The 22,437-nt window shown below is 47.0% G+C and overlaps 8 protein-coding genes across 8 annotated transcripts; 4 read left to right on the top strand and 4 right to left on the bottom strand.

Annotated features, from left to right (window-relative positions):
* Positions 1–2,234: 2,234 nt before the first annotated feature.
* Positions 2,235–5,622, top strand: AKAW2_31387A (pyridoxal phosphate-dependent decarboxylase family protein; the record flags this gene model as incomplete). Its single annotated transcript, XM_041688007.1, has 10 exons — positions 2,235–2,553; positions 2,614–2,777; positions 2,828–2,864; positions 2,921–3,280; positions 3,341–3,725; positions 3,775–4,024; positions 4,082–4,375; positions 4,437–4,724; positions 4,778–5,385; positions 5,442–5,622. The coding sequence occupies 10 exons, from the start codon at positions 2,235–2,237 to the stop codon at positions 5,620–5,622; spliced, it is 2,886 nt and encodes a 961-aa protein (XP_041541834.1).
* Positions 5,623–5,889: 267 nt separating this feature from the next.
* AKAW2_31386S (uncharacterized protein) lies at positions 5,890–7,260 on the bottom strand (the record flags this gene model as incomplete). Its single annotated transcript, XM_041688006.1, has 1 exon — positions 5,890–7,260. The coding sequence occupies one exon, from the start codon at positions 7,258–7,260 to the stop codon at positions 5,890–5,892; it is 1,371 nt and encodes a 456-aa protein (XP_041541833.1).
* Positions 7,261–8,026: 766 nt separating this feature from the next.
* On the bottom strand, positions 8,027–8,356 carry AKAW2_31385S (uncharacterized protein; the record flags this gene model as incomplete). The annotated part of the gene is made up of 1 exon (XM_041688005.1): positions 8,027–8,356. One exon carries the CDS (start codon positions 8,354–8,356, stop codon positions 8,027–8,029), a length of 330 nt encoding a protein of 109 aa, XP_041541832.1.
* Positions 8,357–9,563: 1,207 nt separating this feature from the next.
* On the bottom strand, positions 9,564–10,499 carry AKAW2_31384S (uncharacterized protein; the record flags this gene model as incomplete). The annotated part of the gene is made up of 2 exons (XM_041688004.1): positions 9,564–10,409; positions 10,485–10,499. 2 exons carry the CDS (start codon positions 10,497–10,499, stop codon positions 9,564–9,566), a joined length of 861 nt encoding a protein of 286 aa, XP_041541831.1.
* Positions 10,500–12,248: 1,749 nt separating this feature from the next.
* On the bottom strand, positions 12,249–13,161 carry AKAW2_31383S (uncharacterized protein; the record flags this gene model as incomplete). The annotated part of the gene is made up of 2 exons (XM_041688003.1): positions 12,249–13,076; positions 13,129–13,161. The coding sequence occupies 2 exons, from the start codon at positions 13,159–13,161 to the stop codon at positions 12,249–12,251; spliced, it is 861 nt and encodes a 286-aa protein (XP_041541830.1).
* Positions 13,162–14,172: 1,011 nt separating this feature from the next.
* Positions 14,173–15,402, top strand: AKAW2_31382A (uncharacterized protein; the record flags this gene model as incomplete). Its single annotated transcript, XM_041688001.1, has 1 exon — positions 14,173–15,402. The coding sequence occupies one exon, from the start codon at positions 14,173–14,175 to the stop codon at positions 15,400–15,402; it is 1,230 nt and encodes a 409-aa protein (XP_041541829.1).
* Positions 15,403–16,698: 1,296 nt separating this feature from the next.
* AKAW2_31381A (uncharacterized protein) lies at positions 16,699–18,396 on the top strand (the record flags this gene model as incomplete). The annotated part of the gene is made up of 4 exons (XM_041688000.1): positions 16,699–16,888; positions 16,941–17,213; positions 17,266–17,693; positions 17,761–18,396. 4 exons carry the CDS (start codon positions 16,699–16,701, stop codon positions 18,394–18,396), a joined length of 1,527 nt encoding a protein of 508 aa, XP_041541828.1.
* A 1,319-nt stretch (positions 18,397–19,715) lies between these two features.
* AKAW2_31380A (Zn(II)2Cys6 transcription factor) lies at positions 19,716–22,046 on the top strand (the record flags this gene model as incomplete). The annotated part of the gene is made up of 5 exons (XM_041687999.1): positions 19,716–20,594; positions 20,652–20,827; positions 20,880–21,178; positions 21,227–21,450; positions 21,507–22,046. 5 exons carry the CDS (start codon positions 19,716–19,718, stop codon positions 22,044–22,046), a joined length of 2,118 nt encoding a protein of 705 aa, XP_041541827.1.
* Between the last annotated feature and the right edge of the window lie 391 nt (positions 22,047–22,437).

Raw genomic sequence — 22,437 nt, 5'->3', positions numbered from 1 at the left:
TTTCCGCATATTATACTATGGTAATACTACCGGTGTTACCTTCGGAGGCACAATAGTATGCTGTTTAGCATTCAAGATAGGGTGGGTTGTACTTCTGATACTGTAGAGATTGAAGACCAATCAGTGCTCGACCTGAATAAAGCCGGTCAATTTCATGAGTTGATGTGGGCTAACTGACATGGGTAGATACGGCACGGCGTATAGGATATGGAGCATTTGGCAGAAAAAAGACACACGTCTGAGTAAGTGCTTTGTTCAGAAGAAAATGACCCATGACAGTCGAGATCATGAGCGTTTATTTGAGGACAGCCCCTGTCTTCCCCATCCAGGAGGGAGTGCATGTCGTGTGAGTATACTGATAGTGATGTTTGTTCGAATCCAGTGAATCTATCCAATGAAGGCTCTTTCTTCCCCCTAGTTACATACCGAATGTCTCATATACAGAGAACAGCGCTCCATGTGGAACTTCCGAAGCCAATCGACTCCTGAGAGACCTGAGGGTCAATTGCAGGTTCTCGGTTACGAATGAGTGTCCCTTGCATCGTATTGGCTGGGATCAGGTTATACGCTGGGAAGGATTGGAGGTGGAATAGGTTCCATAGTCATTAGTCTGACTCGATACTACAGACCAAGCCAGGGTGCCCAGTGTGCCCAAGATGACTCTTATTCCTTGGACATATATTGTTTGTCAAGTGGATAGAAAAGTAAAATCGATTGCTAGAGTGTAGTATACGGGGAAAGACAAAAGATTGGGACTAAAGATGAAAGCAAGGGGAACAACAGGATATTGAGGTTCTTCGAGAATTTGCTGTCATACAAGGGCATCTTTGTTTTACTGAACAAACGAGTTCGATACATGTTTGAACCGTGCTGAAGATCTGCGCACCAGAAAACCAGTTTCATTTGTCACGTTCCATGCGTGTACATATATCAGGATACAGAGAACGCAGAGTACTAGAAAGTACTAAATTAATGATGATGCCTGATTCTCGAAGTAGGTGTGTGATGGAGTATCCGAACGTGGAAACTACTACCAAGAATGGGACAATGTAGGTATCACATGTATGTGGACCACATTAACCTCATTCAGAAGCTAGAATAGGTCTTGATCGGATGTAGATCGTCTTATCGTGTGACTTCTGCAGGCGAAGTAACCCTCCAACTGCTGTAAAGCTAATTCAACATACCACAAATGGCAGGCGTATAGATCAGCAGGCTTTCAGCTGACGCCCACTAGCTCCGCTGCTAACCGTGGATTTGGACTGGATCTGGGCGATTCATGATCGGCGTTGAAGCCAGTTTGTTTGGGCCAATAGTTACCCAACAATTAGCGGATAGGATGCTTTATGCACGGGCCGCTATTGAGCTGACTTTCGTTCTCTCACCAATTAACGCTGCTGATGATAGTAAACAGTGCTGCAGGGGTAAGGGCCTCTGGCTGAGGCAGCTAGTAAAGATAAGTAGAGTTGTTGGGGCTGTCTTCAAGACATGTTTTAGGCCCAATCAAACGCTGCATTTCCACTTTTATCGTCGTGTATTCCGATCCTGCCTTTTCTGTATACACAGTTTGGTGCATATAAATGCCGCTACGGTATTCCAGTTTGTTGTCCTCAGACATTGGGTTAGTCGTACTATGTATCCAAGCACAATTCTCACCTCAGCATGTGCTCACTTCTGATAGAAATCTGATCATCCTTGTATGGCCCTCACCCTCCCCCCCAAGATATTATTAAATTTAACTAATTGGCGTATTTACAGACTATAATCTGGTGATCAATCCGGGGATTAACATGTAGCCCCTGTGATCGCTGTGATCGCTTGTCATCTGCCTTCCCAATTTCCCAATTTCTGAGCTTGGATAGTTGCATTGGGGTAAATTGCGGCGACAGCGGGATTTTCGCATATAGTATTGCCAATTTCGACCACATACTGGGGACTTCTCAAGGATTCTGAACTTTGGATGTCTCAATATACCTTACCTGTGCCGCAGATCTGTTTGTTTGTGTTACCCGAGATTGGACAGAGGAGGGTTCAAAGTGGGATAATAGCAACTCTTCCTGAGGAGAGTAAGCAAGGACTACCCCGACTAGACAATAAATCCAGCAAGACTCCCAGCTGTATCTTGGAACCTGATACTATAATAATAATTATAATTCATGCTCTTTGCTCTTCAGTAACTTTCACGGGTTCCGTCTACGAATTCAAACAAGGATTAAACGACCACGATCGCAGTGATGAATCAACATTCCGAGAATGCTCTAGTAAGCTCATGGTTCTTAGGACCAAAGGCAGAGAATGTTGAGGAATTCAAGGCACTTATCCTTGATATTGTTACCAAACACGCTGAGAGTCGCAGAAACCTGGACAACACCGGTGCGTCTTTCATCACACGGGAAATGATCGAATATCCCAGTGCTAGGCAAAGTATCGATACCCTACGCGAGAAGCTCACTGAGGTCATGAACAATCTGGCGAATTACTCTATTCCATTTTGGTCTACTCGCTACAATGCTCATATGAATATGGATACCACTATGGCCAGTACTTTGGGATGTAAGCTGACCTCTATTGCGTCCATAATCGCTCAACACCCTGCTAATAGACCATAATAAGACATTGCAGCGATGATGTACAATCCAAGCAATCTCACCCCAGAGTCGGGCCCCTATACCACGTATATCGAACACGAAGTCGGTAATCAGCTGTGTAGGATGCTTGGCTATAACGTTGATTGTGGCGATTCTGAGAAGGCTGTAGGCTGGGGTCATATAACCTGCGTACACCCTCCCTCCCCTAACCGGGGAATTCGTCAGCTGACAGTCCTCAGGATGGCTCTGTTGCAAACTTGGAGGCAATTTGGGCAGGTATGTCATGGTGAAAATGCCCGGAACTTCCGCTCATAAGCTCACAAACTTGATAGCTCGAAATCTCAAATTCTACCCGCTGTCCTTGAAACTTGCAATGGATGAAGGCGGCCCGCTCCACTTTTTGACTACGGCTCAACCCCCGTTCGAAATCCAGGATGCAAATAGAATTCGAAGACCTTTTAAAGACCTTGAAGGATGGGACCTTCTGAACCTTCCCCCCTCAGAGGTGCTAGATCTACCAACTCGTTTAGCGCGGGAATACGGAATCTCACCAGCCTTCCTTGAGTACGCTCTGAAGAATTATTTGGTGCAGACAATTGGTATGAAGCCACTAGAGCGTGCGTTCAATATCCAGGAACCAGCAAGGTTCTTCATCAGCAGCACACGACATTACTCGTGGCCGAAAGGGGGAGGTAGGCACACCACACATCATACCCATCATTTCGTCAATATCTAATCACCTCATCCACTAGCAATTACCGGTCTGGGATCCGATCGGTTCGTCAATGTCGTAGTTGACCGCTATGCCAGGATGGACATGGCAGATCTTGAAGCTAAGCTCAAGTACTGTTATATGAAGAAGATTCCCGTCTTCGGAGTGATCGCCATGATAGGATCTACGTCACATGGGGCGTGCGACCCGCTAGAGAGAATAATAGAGCTGAGGGAGGTGTACATGAAGAAGGGGTTATCCTTTATTGTGCACTGTGATGCTGCATGGGGTGGGTATTTCGCCTCTACGCTTGCACCCCCTGGGAGTCCAATGCCGGTCACTACCAGTTTAGTCTTGAAGCCCTATACCATCGCGCAGCTGCGGTCCTTGGGCTCCTCAGATAGCATCACGATTGATCCTCATAAGTACGTCATTTTCTTGCAAAGGAAGCTACCATGCTAATTGTGTGGCTAGGTCCGGGTACATTCACTACCCGGCAGGGGGCCTGTGCTATCGTGACGAGAGGATGCGGTACCTCATTACCTGGACAAGTCCAATAATTCATCACAACGGGGACGACAGAGAAAGTATGGGCATATACGGTGTGGAGGGCAGTAAGCCTGGAGCAGCCCCGGTGGCTGTATGGCTCTCTCACGAGACCATTGGTCTCAATCCTGGGGGTTATGGCCTGCTGCTCGGGAAAGCGTTATTTGCCTCTGTAAAAGTGAGTTACATGCCATTCTGCGGGGTAAAAATGCTGACTTCAAACTCTGCACTCTAGCTCTACTGCCATCTCGCTACAATGACCATTGGCGATGACGATGAAGGGGACGACGATCTCATTGTTGTGCCGTTCTGCATGCTTCCGTCCGAACAGAATGGGACTGTTCCTTGGACATCTAGACCAGTGTTAGAAGAGCGAAACTGGATTCGAAACCATATCATAAACCATTCTAACTCTGAACTTGCGTCTGATCCGGATACGTTCAATAGGTTCAAAGAAATTGGAAGTGATTTGATGATTAATTCCTTCGCTTTCAATTTCAGAATCAATAGCATTCCGAATAAAGACGTGGTCAGCATCGTAATTTCCATACCTTGTCCACCAACATTGCCCACTGACACAATATCCACAGAATGAAGCAAATTACTTGAACACGCGAATCTTTCAGCGCCTTTCAAACAGAGCTCGCGAAGATACAGGGACCGACGAACGACCCTTAATCCTCACCGAGACCAAAATGTCTCCCAACACATACGGCGACTGCCTGACAACATACAAAGAACGACTGGGCCTCGGAAAAGAAGCGGTCGGAGACCTAACATCCCTCGTCAGCGTCACAATGAGTCCTTGGCCATCTGACCCCGACATTCTCAAAGCCATGGCCGATGGCGTCAAGAAAATCGCAAAGCAGGAAATTGAGGTACACATTATACAAGCCCACGTCCTCAAAAAAAAGACATTGACGTTATGCAGCGATGCCGTAAACGCAACACTCCAACGCCCGATCACCATGGATTCATCATGCAAGGAGACATAACCCTCTTCCTTGTTCATTTTCCCATGTTCAACATGGCCAATCATCGCCGACAGCTCATCTTTGAGGCATCGATTCCCGACCAAGTAATGAAAGAGTATAGGAGACTCCGTGCTGCGTACCCAGACTCAATCTTCACCCTCGGCAATATTGAGAGACACCATCTCAATGACCTTCTTCAAGCCGAACAATTTACTGCCCGTATGTACAGGGGTATACCGAAACTGCAACCTCCAGCGAACGATCCAATGGGTGAACTTGTAATGCCAGATCCGTTGATCCCTCCCTTCACAGTCCGTATTACTCGGAAGATCGTTGACCAGTCGCTTGCATTCGATAATCTTGAGAACGAATATCCCGTGCTCATGCCGTTTTATCTATATGGCTGTGGTAAAGAACATCATATGGATCATATTCTGACAAAGTCCCCTAACGCCCAGTTGACTGCCGAATTGGTCATGGTGGACCCACCGTTAAGTGACGAACAATTGCGGAAAGGTGTGCGAATAAGAATCAATACTGTTTTCGAAAGAGTGCTGCAGCCATTGTAAGAAGTTTGCCATCTTTGAATGTTTCTGGATAATCTAACAAGTATACTTTCAGGCCAACCACGGAAGGGCAAATTGTTGCCAATACCCCGGGCCTCAACTTTCAGCCGGGAACTCGGTACCCGTTCGAGGCGTACGCAGATGGGCAGCGAGTTGCTGGTGGGATGCTTACTCTAGGCGCCCGTTTGTACGCTGATTGGCATGAAGTCAATATGGATGGGGCGGATGAGCACTGAGACGTGATGGAGGCTGTTCTTGGGGTGAGATTTGTGTTTCGGGCTATATGCGGTTTAGGATGAACCCTGACATCCTGAGAACTTTCTCCTCTTCCTATCATATACATTGGAAAACAAACATTATGTCTTTGTGGATCAACCCAAAGAAACAAGTAATTTACTTTTACTCCATGGGCATCAGTTCTGGTTATAGGAATCCATTCGTTACATATAATAAACACCACTTCTCAATGTATAGTACAGAAAAGTAAGGATATGAAGAGTGTTCTAGTTATGAGGAACACCACCCGTACCAAACAACTCCATCTTTATCCGGTCATCGCTCACACCATAGGCCTTCAACGCCTGCTCCATTTGCGTCATGAATGTGTCGGGGCCACAGACGTAATATTCCGTAGCAGGGTTGTCTAGATACAGATGAGACGGCCCGTCAAGCTTCTGCAGGTCAATTCTTCCAGCGTGGTGGTAATCAACGCCCAGCTGGTCACTACCACCTGGCTTGCTGAGGAAGTAGGTCACTTGCATATCAGGTATGTCGTTTTCCAGTTTGCGAACATGACTCTTGAAGGCGCGAGCCTCGGTCGTACGGGATCCGTGAATGAAGTGGATATTGCGTTGCTTCTTCTGAGTGATGGTGTTCAGGATGGACATCATGGGCGTGATACCGACACCGGCGGAGAGAAGAACAATCGGATGGGTAGCTTCGGCAGTGGACAAGAAGAAGTCTCCATAGGGATGAGATACATCGATTTGATCACCCTCCTTGATGATGTCATGGAGAACGTTAGAGACGTATCCAGGGTGTCTCTTGGCACCCGGAGCACGAGGATCGAGTCCCGTTTCCTTCTTCACGCTGATGCGATAGTAATCGGAGCGAGGCGTATCACTGAGCGAGTACTGGCGGGCTTGGGGGTACTTCAACTCTGGAACCTGGACACTAACCGAGATATATTGACCTGGTCTGAATGACGGCAGTGGTTTGCCGTCAACTGGCTTCAAGTAGAATGAGGTGATCTCGTCCGACTCGGGCACCTTCTTGGCGATGCGGAATTGACGCCAGTTTGTCCAGCCATGGCTCTGCTTATACAGTGCGGCTTCGCGGTTAATCATTATGTCGGCCAAAGCCCAGTAAGCGGCACCCCAGGCATCGAGAATTTCATCGGTGCAGGCATCTCCAAGCACCTCCTTCATAGCTTCCAAGAGGTACTTGCCAACAATCTTGTATTCGTCAGCTTGGATGTACAGAGATGCATGCTTGTTGCATATTAATTCAACGGCAGGACCGAGGGCCCCGAGATCGTCGATGTGAGATGCATATGCGAACAGTGCACCAGCTAGCGCACGAGCTTGGTGGCCATTGACCTGGTTGGCGGTGTTGAAGACGGCATTAAGTTCAGGATGCGCTGTCAACATGTTCTTGTAGAAGGCAGTGGTGATTTTGGTCCCATATTCCTGGAGAACAGGGACTGTCGCCTTGATGATTTTGATCTGCTCTGGTGTCAGAGGAGCAGCAGACGACTTGGGAACCGCGTCCTTCAAGGATTGTTGTTGCTGTCGGGCATTGAAGGCCTTGTAAATGCAATAGCCAGCCACTGCCGCGACAGCGACTTGCGATGCAATTGTGAGGCGACGGTCCATCTTGTGCAGTTACGAAGCACTTCCTTAGGGAAAACGATAACAAAGAGGGCACAGATGACAGTTCGGTCTATATCGAAAAAGTCTGTGGCAAACAGAATTCTCTGCTAGAAGGGCACGGTGCCTGAATAATAATGCGTGAAATTTGCGGTGTATGTGTGGAAGAGAGAGAAAAAGGGAACTGCCATAATTGCGAGGTATTTCAAAGTCAGACCCACTGGTAGCCAATTGTAGACCTGGTGGAGATGATATCCCTGTGTCTGGGGCAGACGTCAGAATCGCTGTTAGTCGGAGGGATGAAAAATGGGCTGATTCTGATGGGCTGATATGGCCCACTTGCTGTGGGTCAAATGTAAGGCGATTGGTGAGTGTTCGGCTAGCTGAAGCTTAGTAGGTTATAGTCTTTCCACATCCGTTGACGTGGTGATGCCATCACTATTGTAACATGCCATATTCCTCCGGTTCGACCCACTAGCATCTCTACACAAAGTGTCTCGATGGATACTCGGGTATTCCTAGTTCAGGAGCATTGTCCACTTCTGAGCTGTGCTTCGACTAGAACGATCTTCCGCTACAAACTACAGTAATTTTTACGCTTGAAGCTTAGCAATAATCAGGTGGGACTCTAGAAGGGAAGACAATTATAATCACGTTGCAACTAATATCCGTTATGTCGGAGATTTCAACAAATTAGAGAATAGAAATCCCAATTACGCCCCAACAACATCAATTACATGATTCGTTGAGTTCCTGAGATCGTGATCTGAGCTCAAGAACCCCTTCTCACTCTGTCCCCACCTTGTCGGTCTGGATCAGTTGGATCTCGAGAGGAGACTCGATCCAAGAAGTCACAAAGCTCCGGGTTTTCAGTCCTTGTGGAGTTAGAAGACCTATTGGCTGACCACTCAGCGAGACATGAAACATACGTTTGATCCCATGACTTTTCCCACTCAGCGGGCTCATTACTAGCTTGCTGAGAGTCCTGATCGACGAGGAACTGCAGGCTAGGTGGAACCACAGACGACCGCCGCCGGCCGGAAGGTGCCGGGTTATCCTTATGTTCGTCCTCTTCGGACACGCTCTGTAGGTTTGGGAACATGATGAAACGAGTAATTTCAATTGAAAATGCAAGGTGTATGGTTTGAGTATTCAACAGTTTCTCATGTCTGGCTGTATATATGAGAAAATTGGAAATGCGGGAGTCATCTGACGGATGACTTCACTACTCTTCTCTCATCCAAATTAACTTTCTGGGTCACCGCGCATTGGAATGCCAAGCCCAGGAGTTGAATCAATAGGTCTATTTCCATTAAATGATAGCTCTTTGTACTTAAATTTCACATTAATAGTCATGCTAAGCGGCCTTAAGTTTTGGTTTCCGCTCCAATATTCTCTTTGCATAGGGCATGCTTTCCCAGAACAAATGAGTTTCCTAAGAGAACAGCCAAACCAATAAGACTTTGGCTGTTCAGAGCATAACATGTGACAAAAGGGTAGCAGCAATAACGGGAGCAAATATCAAACAGTGACTCCTTGAATAGTAGCGAGATACATTGAGTACATCGAAAATGTGCCCTCTAGATTGCATTGCATATATAGGGGATTTCCAATATGGTGAACAGGATCATTCACATGACGCTCTGAAGGTTTCACTCGGATAAATGGTGAACCCGAATACTGTAGTCATCTTGAATTCTATAATTCACTCAAGGAAGGTCTACGAAAGCTATAAAGTCGCGCCTCCAGTGGCTCAATCTAACCATCTACATCTCTCCATGCCTTGGCCAAAACCAATATGAGGTTCTCATTAGAAGGCCTTTTGCCAAAAATAGCATACACGAAGCACATCTTACTGCCGTCCTAAAACAAACCCTTTTATCTAACCTTGATTATCTGATTTTTGTATCGGTTAGGTGCTAAATCTTCTCACATTCATGCTTCTTACGTTAGCTCAGCTATAAAGGGCCGAATTTGCAAACCTTCTCATTTTGAACATATGGCATACTGTTGCTACCGCTTTGCACTACGATCGGTCGTGAACGAGTAGTAAATTGGTGTGCGAGAAACGTGACTACTTGACGCGTCTGCAAGAAGCAGGATGGACGTCTATCAGTCGGGACAGCCACTTGCAACAGATCTCCCCACATCAAGAAAAGGGATATGATGCATATGGTACACAGTCACTACCGCTGTGGTTAGCACCTACGAACACTGCCATGACATGCAGTGCGGATGGCCAGTGAGGATGGACAAAAGATGAACCTCATATGTTTCGCTGGGAATTATTAAATACAAAATCTGTCCAATCATCCATGCCTGCTGAAGTATTCGTACACTTCAGTGGCATCCACTTCCGACAACCAGCACCGTCTTATGATACCGCCACATGAGAGGTGACCGACCTCGGGGAATTGGGAGCTCTGGAACAAATACTTGACATTATCGCTGGGCAGGTCCTGATAAGGATGCTTGCCAGTCATTATGAAATAAATGACTGATCCCAGGCTGAAGATGTCATCTGAGAACCGGAGAACGTACCCCTCAACATGTGGATCACGATAGCGGGTACCGGGAAGAGCAGAGCCAGGTGCGCCGAAAACAGAGGAGCCAGCGAAATCCGAGACCTTCAAGTCCAGGTTCGAGTCGACGAGAAAATTGTGAGGCGAAAGATCGGAATGGATGATGTTATGATGATGAAGCAATTGAACACCTTCGGCTGCCTGTCTTGCCCATTTCCTCCTCATGCTATCGGCTATCGATTGGTGATTCCTCTCTAGGAAATCCGCAAGGCTCCCATTCTCGACATACTCCATCGTCAAGCAACAGGTGGTTGGGTCCCAATCCATCAATTTTGGTACGCGCGGATGGTCTTTGAGAATCTCATAGATAATGGCCTCGATGCACATACTTTTTCTGTGACGCTCATGTTCGCGTTGAAAGTATGGGTTCGGCAGCGGCGTCTTGACCACATTTCCTGAGGCCAAACGTTCTAGGACCGCAGTTCCTCCCCAGGCTAGGAATTGCCCCTTCACACGAAAAACAATATCTCCGAAGTTGGGCACGAATTCAAGACCCTCCAGACTGGGCGGTATAAACCTGTAATGTAGGGCTTCTGGATACCCTGGCGCTTGAGAAGGTCCATTTTCCGTGGTCTGGGCATTGCGAAGTTAGAAGCAGCTTTCAATCGATCGGGTTAGACCAATACAAGAAGGCACACGAGTACTGACTCTTTCCTCTTCCATGGTGTTTTTAGCAGTTCACTGGGAGTGATCCACTTAACTTGGTGTCTTGACAAACTTCAACAGTATGTTAATGCGTTGAGAGTTGACGGCGAGATCTCACTACCATCAAATTCACAAGAGATATTACTTCGACGGTGCGACCACCAGATCAAGAGAACGCTACGAAGGGAAAGTCTACACAGAAATAAACTAACACATTATTAACTACTTCTCTCGGATCATCATGGTCTCATACTTCTGGTGTTAGGTCTAGCGTGAAGGCGATCACGAACGGGCGAAGGGTATACATTATTCCGCGCTATTCACTTCATGTTACCAGCTCGCGCTATTACAGCAGTTGTGATTTATTTGGATTATGGAATCTTGTTCATGCAAACTTTAATCATCTATTTCCACACAGAACATGCCTGCCAAGAACATAAACATCAAGGACCAAGAAACTGACTCCACGATACGCCAAAATGAGATTCGACATATGAGACATCCTATTATAGGTGAGTACTAGGGCTAACTGTCAGGAGATTTACGCGATATACTGATTAATATCACCTCAGCAAGCAACCAATTTCAATTTCGCCCGCCTATCCACCGGTACATGCTTGACGGCTCTATTTCCCGACAGCCACATCTCATACAACGGCAGTACATCAGTACTTAAAGAATCGATTGTATTCCCATCATTTGGGTGAATACGGCGAGCAAGGGCTCATGGGTTTATAACTCACTTATACCTGGCAGGACGGGACGGGACATGTCAATGCCACAGACCATGATCGCTGGAATTGAAGCCATGCATCAGCAATGCAGCTAGGTTAGAGCCTCTCCTGGAGGTGCATGCAATCATAGTTTGTCGTTCGCTTTCAAAGGATGTCATTGTTAACATGGGTATATCAAAGACAGTGCCGTCTGCAACAGGAATCTTCCAACGATGCGCCGGGGCACGCAGGTCTAGTTGACAGGACTGTCTGTTGAGACATACCTCTCCATTGGCTGATCGGATAGACGCGATATATCGTTTTCTGTCTAGCAGTCAGCGCATCGACACCCTCTGTGAGGATTTTAATGCCTTGGGTCATTCTCCTTCGAAGTATCGATCATGTATTGCTCCGGCTGTTGCCTTTCACGTCCTCACGATGCAGGCAGACTGTGTCTTGACAATGTCATGGTATCTTCCGAATCGTTATCTGCTGTTAGCATAGTGAGAAAGCCCCAGGTGTGCATAAATACCATGCAAGCACCACTCTTCGTTTGAAGGAACATATCCACTTATAAATCTGCGAAGCTCGTTGATAGCTACCATTTTAAGTATTGCCATTACAAGTGCTCCTCATCAACGTAAGTGCCACATCTCTCCATGAAGTCATGTCAGAACTAACCAGATCATATACAGCACGGCTTCTCTTTCCCCATATCAACATGTGTGAGCGATTCGTCAACACAACCAAGTATGTCAATTGCACTGCACAGCCGAAGCATACAATTACCACTTATGATCCTCGGCCTCCTTGTGGCAAGCCAAACTGCAGCGGATATAAGGATGTGCACATGGGAATCGTAACCAAGAGGTTCGGAATCTGTCCGAAGTGTTGATAATGGATTCAAGGAGTTTCGTCAACTCTGAAGCTTGGCCTTGCGATAGCGACAGAGATAAACGTAAACTTCTGATCAAGCGACAGCATTAGTGTACAAGGAGGAATTGTTGAGCTTTTAAATCAAATCGTATTTGCGAATTGCAATCTATCTATTGTCTTAGTATTCCGTACCAGCATCCTTTGCCGCCTGAATCTGAGAAAGGTCAAAGATTATCTCATCAGCAGACTCGTACAACTGCCTCCAACACTTATCTGTAATATGAGAGCATGCATGGCTATCAGTAGGAAATTGGCCATTTTTGTAACGTTCTTCAATCTCCTCATCATGCTCCCAATCATTCAATTCCGGAAACGGTTCATGTCCCATCATGATATGGTAAAATAGAGATCCCAGTGCAAAGATATCCGTCTTGGCATTGGCAATATCACCGTGAACGCGAGGCATGTATGCTTTAGAATGTTCTCTCGACTCCCCGTCCAGCAATTTTTCGCCATTCTCGGACTTCAACACGCCCTGGAAGTCTGCGAGTAAGACGTCAAGGTTATCGTCCAGTAGCAAATTGCGAACATTGATGTCACAGTGGATAACTCTTTTCTGGTGTATGTATTTGACGGCTTCCGCAGCTTGTTTACACCAGCGGAGCTTTTGGTCGAAGGAAATATCATGACCCGTTGTGAAGCGATCGCAGACGTTGCCGTTCCTTGCATACTGTAGGACTAGGCCATGCTCATTGAGACCTCTCGAGGCGATGATCCGTGGGTGGCTGCCCACGAGATTGAGAAGCTCCGCCTCTACCTCGATACCTACACGATCGCCAGGTATGTATGGGTACTTGAGAACGGTTGATTCATTGAGCAGGCCGATAAAGTGTCGACCGCTGCGGCCGACGATTTCGGACACGCCAGGAGGATAATACGGACGAACAATTCTCACTTCGACGTTGGGAGGGTGAGAGGGAACTTCATATGCAGCAGCTGGGATGGCCTGTGAAAGTTAGAGTGGGTTCTAATAAGAGATATCAGCTATTATGACCTACATCTTCGGGGCTCAAACAGGAAGATGATTCCATTTCTTCGTTATCAAATGTGCCAGGTTTCCACCTGGGCAAAAAGTTGTAGACAAATTTAAACACAGTATCTAGCGGATACCAAAGCAATCGCAGTGTGGTCAGCATCGAGGTGAAAGGCTCTGCATAAGGGTGAGCAATGTTGGAGGATTTGAGATTCACCCGGATTGTTTAGCCAGCCAGTTGCCTAGCCCGTCTATAAAAAAATGTTCGATGATCTGCGACTTTCTTAAGTTCGCTGCGCTTGAAGGAAGACGAGGAAAATGGAGACAAGTTGGCCCCTTTAATTGACTGCTTACATAGCAAGGTTACACCTTTCTAAAAACGTTATTTTTTGGACATCTACGGTTTATCGTGTCGGTCCAAAGGCGCGAATGGTAAACTCCACTACGTAATAAAGATCATCGATAGATTCACGGAGATTGCTCTCAGTAGGAGACATTAATGGTACGGAACCTGGCGAGATGACTTCAATCTTGAATAACTCTTCGTTGCGTAAGACAAAGCCACAGACTACTCTTTATTCATTCCAATAAGCCAGGGACTTTCCCTGTACTGTGTCAAACAACCACCTTAGCCGTCCCGGACAAAGCTTCGGCATAGTTCTGAAACTGAAGAACTTTTGGCGTGAACTACAAAATTTAGAAGCCTTGTTCTGCGGAAGAACCTTGATGAAAAGAGATTGCCGTTGACTTGTGTCCCTTAATCCTCGTCCCGTCTACGGGACCTTCATCGTTCGTGCAACACCCTATAACAGGAACCTTCCAGAAGATGACGTAGACAAGGGATGTTATTCCCGAAACCCATGCAAAGATAATGGTGATACTCGTTGCAGCTATTCATTCTTGAGGGTTGCAGTTGAGCAATGGAATAATTGGAGTCGAATAGTACGTGAACTTTATTTAAATACCGCATGCTAGGTCAGGTTCTCTTGTCAGCATCGCTTTGAAGCGACTTCAATCACTTTCTAGCTTAGAGTTCTCCTTATACGAAGACTTCATGAGCCAGCCCAAGATGCAAGCCCAGCTTTCTCACTTACCTTCTGAGATTATCCACTATATCATCGAGGACCTAGATTTCAAGGTTCTTTGTTGTCTTCGCTTGACGAACAGGAGGCTTGATGGATTTGCTCGTGGTTATCTACTCAAAATTGCAAAGGAAATTGCTTTTCCAAAACAGGAATACTACGATATGGCAAACGTCAAACTCATACCAGACAATACTGTAAGCCATGAATACGATGGGTTCGTAGATATACCTCACCGCTTACACGAAGGTCACGACAGGGACCTGGAGGTTTTTGCGGATTTAGTCAACGGGGGCGCTTATCATTCAGTTAAGCTGTTTCTGGATGCGGGTGTCTTTGCTAATGCGTTGGATCTATGCGGTCGCACGATGCTGCACCTTTGTGTTCGCAATGGCGATGTGGAGCTCGCAAACCTGCTGCTAGATAGAGGCGCGGATCCCAATTGCACCATGCGTTATGGGTTCAGTCCAATGCACTTTCTTCGTTTTGCTCCCCCCAAGTCTCAGGAAGCACTTGCATGGTTACTTCTTGACAAAGGGTATAAAGTTCCGGATAATGTCGGGTGGCTTTTTCGGAGCATTTGCCAGGCGAGTTGTGCTCTGAAGCTTATCCGGTACATGGTTGAGGAGGATTTGATAGATATCAACAAATCCATGGACCTTAAGGGAAAGCGTTGCACGGCTCTTCATATTGCTGCAGAGTTTGCAAACAGTACTGACATTCTAGAATATCTTCTGAGTGTCAAACCAAGTCTTTTGAACATGTACGGGACCAGTTTGCAACGCACGGCCTACGGTTACGAATGCGTTGAGTCACGTCCCAGTAATGCAGTTTACCTTCTCAACAAAGGCATTAATTTTCTGCCTGAAGATGTCGAGCCTACAGTTGCTGCTATAATTAGGCTTGAGAGTGCTGTGAGCCTTAACCGTCTGGATGTTATCCGAGCGTTGTTAGCCCGCGGTGAACTCTGGGGTTGGGGTGATGAAACCTGGGAGCATGACGTGGCCCTCCAACTCGAACCGCTTGAGTCTGCTATCGAGTATCAATATTTGACAGCCATGGAGCTCTTGCTCGAGAATCGCCAGTTTCCATATGACCAGGTTCTCATTGACAAGTGTGAAAAGCTGGCCTCCGCATGGGGATGCCTAGAAGGGTCGCGTTTACTTCAAGCGAAGCAAATCTTACAAAAGTTGAAGCAAGCTATGGGTATTCAGTAGCGTCACAATGGGGTTTTCCCTTCCGACTTTCCCATTGGGACAACTTCAAATTATAAAGTCTTCTATATTTTCTCACTTTGCCATTTCTTCCAGGAACTGTTATAAATGCTTTGGTAGGGACGATCTATTCTTACCTTTGGCTCTAGAGAATCTGTGCGTTGATTCATTTCCAAATATATGCTCAGGGTGTTCCCGCAAGACGTCGGCTTCTGTATAACTTCCCGATGCTCTGTATGGTGCCGCTCTCTTTTACAGTAAGGCTCTTTACCTTATAAAGGCTACCTCCCAAACCCGAAAATGTATGATCTTAACCGAATACAGACACCTCCTCTCCCTTACACCAATCAGAATAGCAAAGTTCAAAGTACGTATAATATCACCTTCGTTCCACATTTGCCCCCGCTTTGAATATCTCAATTAGAGCCCCAATAAAAGATTGTGTATAATAGTTTATCTACCTATCCGACAATATGACAATCTTAGACCTCCTGCATGTCTACATAATCCAGTAATGGTCCAATATGGTTGCGTTCACTGCCCGACAGGCGAGAGGTTGTATGAAGACCATGCTACTCGATCATTAACGAGGGTGGTAGGCATTATCCATTAATTGATGTGTAGGAAATGTGTCGGCTTCGCCTGTTTGACCATAATTCCAAGACGTCGATGCCAATACATTTGCGAGTCGTATCCCGGGATCTCCTACAGTTGTATAATGGATAAAGATGGAACAGATAGTTTATCCGTGCCAATGAAAATTGGGGTTGCGAGTGCCGCGTGCAGAGCATCAAGAAGTGACACCAACTGAGACCCATTCAATAAGTCCATTGGGGCGTATGGGGCTGTTCGGTATCATAGACGCCGAATCATGGTCTCGCACGCAAACATAGTTTCAATGAACTCCTAGTGCCAAGCCACTATCCTGTTTGGCCATGCACTCTATCGGGATTCTGACATTAGACCGACATAGGCCTCCCAATATACTTTTTCGGCCAGGGTTTGTGCCTTGCTACCTGAGTGGCATGAGTGCACACTCTCAGAGTCAGAGTATCCAATGACCTAAATTTCTCGGTTAGTGGGGAGAACCTATTCCCGTTGTCCCCTCAATCTGGGGTACCCCGTGGGGTAGAAACGACGTAGCGCTGTACCCCTCTTTCGAGGTGACGAAGTTACTATATAAATGTCTCTGTAGAAGCAAGTTGTCTTCACACTGCCAATATCTGAGAGATCTTCTGTATTCCCTTTGGACTCCTCCTCCATATAGCGTTAACTCTTCGAGTTGTCGAACGCTACAAAATGGCTCGGAACCGTGCAAACCCTGGCCCGGAGAAGCCAGTCGACGACAAGGTTGAGAGTGAATTGCATCAACTAGAAGCTGCAGATGATACGCAGTTCTACAACGTTGACCCCGAAATCGAGAGGAAGGTCGTTCGAAAACTTGACTGCGTGATTCTGCCTCTGATGGTGCTCGTATATTTCTTCCAATGTCAGCCAATATCCTGGTACTCATTTTCCTTCGAGTCTAATTATTCATCTAGACCTCGACAAGCAGACAATTAACCAGGCCGCGGTATTTGGTCTACGAAGTGACCTCAAGCTCACAGGTCAAGAGTTCTCATGGGCTGTCTCGTTATTCTATCTGGGCCAGCTTTGTTCAGAATACCCAGCTGCGATCATGCTCTCCAGATTTCCGATCACAATCTACGTCGGAGTCACTATCGTAATATGGGGTGGGGTAAATATGTGTCTGGCTGCTGTTCAAAACTTTGCGGGACTGGCAGCGGTGCGATTCTTCTTAGGGTTCTCCGAAGGCAAGACTCACTTCATATACCCTTCCGCTTCCAAGACTAACTATGCCACTAGGAACCGTCTCGCCAGCTTTCATTATTATCACGAGTATCTGGTACAAGCGCAAGGAACATCCGATTCGCGTCGCTACATGGGTATCAATGAACGGTACAGCCAATATTATAGGTGCCCTCATGATGTATGGTATCGGAAAGGGAAACATGTCACTTGCCCCGTGGCGTTCCCTCTTCCTGATATGTGGAGGTTTAACCTCCGCGACTGGCCTCTTATTCATCTTCTTGATGCCCCGAGATACGACAACGGCTTGGTTCCTGAGTCCACAGGAACGAGAAGTGGCAACTCAGCGCATGGCGATCGATCGCGCTACCCGAGACCATGCAGTGTTCAGCAAAGCTCAACTCAAGGAGGCACTCTTGTCGCCGATGACTTGGATCTATTGCCTGATGGGAATATGTATCACCCTGACGACCCCCATAATGAAGGTATGCCAGCCCTCCTCTTCTGGAATACGTCGGTCAGGTATTAACCCACACTCTTCCCACTCCAAAGTACAGCTCCACCGTCATACACGGCTTTGGCTACTCAACATACAAAACAATGCTCGTCGGAACACCCGCCGGAGCATTCAACTTCATCACCGTCTGGATCGGCGCCATCATCCCTCGCGTTATACCCGGAACACGAGTCTACACCGCCATCGGTCTCTCCATCGTACCTCTCCTAGGATCAATATTGCTCATGACGTTACCGTATTCCGGCGGTGCAGACTGGGGCATAGTGGTAGCAACCTGGCTCGGAGGATGCAGCTCTTCGTTGATAAGTAGCACCGCCAGCATTATCGCCAGTAACGTGAAGGGTAATACGAAGAAAAGTATCGTGTCGACTGCTTTCTTCGTTGCATACTGCGTTGGATGCATTGTTAGTCCGCAGGCTTGGACAGAGGACGATGCTCCTAGGTATACGAAGGGCTGTATTCTGAGTATTGCGTCCATGGCTTGCTTAATCCTTACTTTGTTCGTTTATGTGTTCATGGTGAAGAGGTTGAACAGGAGGCGTGATCGCAAAGCAAGCGAGGGGTACTTTGAGTATATCGTTGATAGGGGCGATGGGAGTGGCTGTATGGGGATTTCTGTGGATTCAGATCATACGGATGTTGAGGACAAGGCGTTTAGGTACACTATTTGATGTCTTGATGTTTCCGGTGGATCATGATCGATTTAGATAGCTTATACCAATATGCTATAAATCAATGAAGCTGGTTTAGAGTCTCCACACATTGGCCAAGATTCGAATTCTCCATCTTCTTTATGATTATACTAGAAAGTAGTAACGGAATTTATAAGATAAGCAGGGATATCTGGATAAGTTCTAATGTAGAGCTACTGTAAAATCAAGCAAACACAAAGGCGTCCGGAAATTGACTTGTCTACAGTATGTATGCCATCATTTTGAAAGTCGTAAGCTAACGTAGCCTATAAACCAGAACGCAGATGATGATGGCCAACACTTACTCCGATCTGAGACATTTGAAATCCAACGTCGCTGCACCGAATCCGTTTCAGAAATGAGATTTTGCCATAATATTGATGGGGTTAATTGGGAGACGCAGGGGGTCTTTTGGCAGCTCTTTGTTTCACTAATTACCGCTCAATAGCCGACTTCACTCTTTAGAGACTATGTTTACTACACAGTATCAGTAATAGTCGATCTATTTCTCGAACAGGAAACTGCTATAACACCAACTGTCATCGGCTGGCTTCAAGTTCGCCGGCGGTCCTTAGTACTCCACTCGGGAATGCATCATGTCACCGACGACATAGCTTGGCTTTCCCCAGGCAATATCTCCCGGCTTGGTGTAACGATTACCGTTGTGGTTCTATCGTATCGGCTTTCCTTGTTAGAAAGAACCTAAGTGGCAATACTAGCTGTTGTAAGCAATGCTCACATTCCGGCGGCAATGGCTCGCAGGTGTCCTAATATTAACAGTTATGTACCAGCCTGAATAAGTCTTCGATACAGTCGTTTGAGCTGAAGGTATAAGATTCGCGAATGACTAAATTTAGAAGTAGTGATGAGGTAGGAAACATTAGATAATTCAGTTCGATTAATGGAAGGCAGGTGGGGACTCGGCAAATTGATGCTATATATATTCCGCTAGTAGCAATAGCAGTGGCGGTAGCCCTATGTTGTTGATAGAATCAACTTCGACAAAAATGTCCTCACCTCTGCAGCATAAATGAATTATTACTTGAAATGAATAGATGTTTATGATTAATTTTGGGATAAAATGCGAGAGTCAGGTGCCAAATGCGAAAAGAGACTAAACTAGATGGGGTTCGGAATAACGGATAAACTCACGTGCGATAAATCCGACCGCTCGGGGCTCCAACAGTCCATGACGCAGGAACATCAGGAAAAATAAACCCGAGAATCAACTCGGCCTTGCAACGGATTTTATGAGTATAACGGAGCCTCTATCGCCCTAATTTGCTGGCTGGCTACAAATGGCAGACGCCATATCCCCAGCGCAGCCTTCAGGCTGGCGGATCCCCAAGGCGTGCCAAGAGTGCAGGAAGAGGAAGATCAAATGCAATGGTGTCAATCCGTGCAAAACCTGCGAACTGCGCCATACGCCATGTATCTATCGCGAAGTTATTCGACAGCGCAAGAAAAAGCACCAATATACAGAGGCTCCCGCGAATGATGAGTACATCTCGAATGGGGCCACGCGGGCCGACTACGGCGCACGGCAGCAGTCTCCTGGGGTGATGCAGCCAGCCCGACGGAGAAATCCCTCCGTCAGTTTGACCTTCAACAACAGCGTTTCCGCCACGCATATGGCATCGCCATCGTGCAAAGTCCAATTATACTATGGCTCGACTTCTCACTTTGCACTCATGCACGAAATTTACCGCGGCTTGGTTTCCGGCAACCAGTCTGCGGAGACGGAGGAGCCACAGGGCGAAGTTGAAGAAGCCGGAGCTGGCTTGGACATGTTTAGTTTCCGTCGGATTTTCTTCGGAACTCAGGCTGATTCGCATGATTCGAACAAGGCCCTAAATGGGCCCGATGCGAATGTGCTCTTTCTACCCTACGACTTGGCTAAAGTATTTCTGGAACGCTTTTTGGCAACGTTGTATAACCTCGTGCCGTTTTGGTCTAAGGAAGTCTTCTATCAACAACTCGATCATTTGTATCGTCCAACACCAGATTCGCGCTCAGATAAATGGGCGCGATCACTACTTTTGCTGGGGCTAGCCACCGGCTCGCTAGGAACGCAGCACCATAGCTGGGGAGATATCCTATACGAGCGTGTAAAGGCGTCTATCTCTTCTCTTGACGACGTGGTGAACCTTCAGACTGTACAACTGTCACTGTTCATGATAAGTAAACGCCTGTTCAGAAGCCAAACAACACAATACTGACCCTCTGGCCAGCACGCCCATTTCCAGAATGAGCAAGGAAGGCCCAACTCCGCATTTCTCCTAATGGGCGCAGCTGCCCGAAAGGCCATATCTGCCGGTTTGCACAAAGAAGCTCCCGCCGAGAGTGACGATGCTGCTGATAGTGTCGAGGAACGACGATGCACGTTCTGGTCATTGTACTTCTACGAAGTGTTGGTTACCCCTGAGCTGATGAAATTGGCGCCATACTGATACTCTGAACAGCTGGACTTGTTTCCATCTTGGACGACCGAGATCCCTATCCGCAAAAGATATCGGAATTGCACTACCAAAGGACCCCTTCTTGCAGGTGCTAGTCCACCTATCGAAAATATTCTCCCGATCAGCCGATGAGATGTATGGCCGACGGCATGAATCATTACTGCAGATGTGGAAGATTGCTAAATCAATAACCGATGACATGCGATGTTACGACTCGAAAATGCAACACGCACTAGGGTTTGGGCTTGATAAGCCGGTTCAGCCGGGGACCTTGGGTGTACGGCAGACTATTCTAATAACTCGTATGTTCCGAAATTATCTGGGACCTGGGATCTAAGCTGACGGTTCAGTCTATTATCATACCATTCTATTGACCTTTCGACCATTCTTGATCTTTCGAGGTCGGTGGCAGCACCAAATGAAGATATCCTCGCAACAGCCAGGGAACAGCACGGCCAAGGGACCAACAGAAATCCCCACATGGCTGAATGAAGCCTGTAATCAAGCTCTCAGTGCCGCTTGCAGGACTATCCATCATTTATACGAAGCTTCCATATACAATGAACTGGTTCGGGTGAGTCTTGACGCAGTCCATCTGCCGAATAGAAAGGGGTGCTGATGACGCTCCAGGAACTCCGCTACCACGGATATTTTCTGGGCAGCTCTAGCTTCGCCCTAATTTATGATCTAATGCATGGAGAAAATTTGGCATCCACCCACCTTCCTTGGATACACGCCGCCTTGCAAGGTCTTTCATCGATGCGACATGGCGAACCGATTACCAGCTCCATGTCTGCTATACAAACCGTCCTGAGAAAACTTAACCCATCGTATGAATGGTCGCCAGGTGCAATGCTAAAAGGGAATTCCTATAACATTGACCAAGCTAGTGCCGTGCGACGCTACCCCAGCAGCGTCGCTCATCAACCCCAAGGTCCAATTCCCGACACTCTGCAGTCAGACCTAGCCGGGGGAGGTCTTTCTATGCTATCTGATTTTCAAGGTAACTCCTTGCAGGATGGTCTACGCATGCCAAGTGGTAGCCTGGGTAGTGGAGAGGATCTGCTCGACTTTACCCAGTCCGACATGGGTTGGGACTTTGACTTCTCAACAATGGACCTTGAGGCTTTCTTTTCTATCAATCCGACTCTAGACCCTCCGTTGTTCTAGTAACTGAGTTCCATTGGTCATGGTCTTGCACAGCACCCGCCCAACGGAATTAGAGGGCTCTTATATGGGGACAATTGGATGCCATTACATTCATACGATCAGATGGCATCTGACTGGGTCTGACTGATTATTGTCTGCAAGGTTACACAGCCGGCTATGTGTGGGCGGGTGGGTCTAGAACTTGGACTTGGGCCATCGATCTTCACGAGGACAGAGTAAGCACGCGGGTTTATTGCTCTACACGAGCCTAGATCTGACTGGCTGCTGGCAGGTCCCCCTTGCAGGGCGCGATCCCGAATACGAGCTTTAAAACAGTGATACCCCAAGTATGCGCCGTCAGATTAACGAGCGGTTTCGACGCCTTTAGCTACCCTAATACGTACAATAGTGA

This window comes from Aspergillus luchuensis, chromosome 3 (assembly GCF_016861625.1).
Source record: "Aspergillus luchuensis IFO 4308 DNA, chromosome 3, nearly complete sequence".
In the NCBI taxonomy this organism is placed as follows: domain Eukaryota; kingdom Fungi; phylum Ascomycota; class Eurotiomycetes; order Eurotiales; family Aspergillaceae; genus Aspergillus; species Aspergillus luchuensis.
The sequence above is the reverse complement of the archived record's forward strand: the minus strand, read 5'-3'. Positions and strand labels throughout refer to the sequence as shown.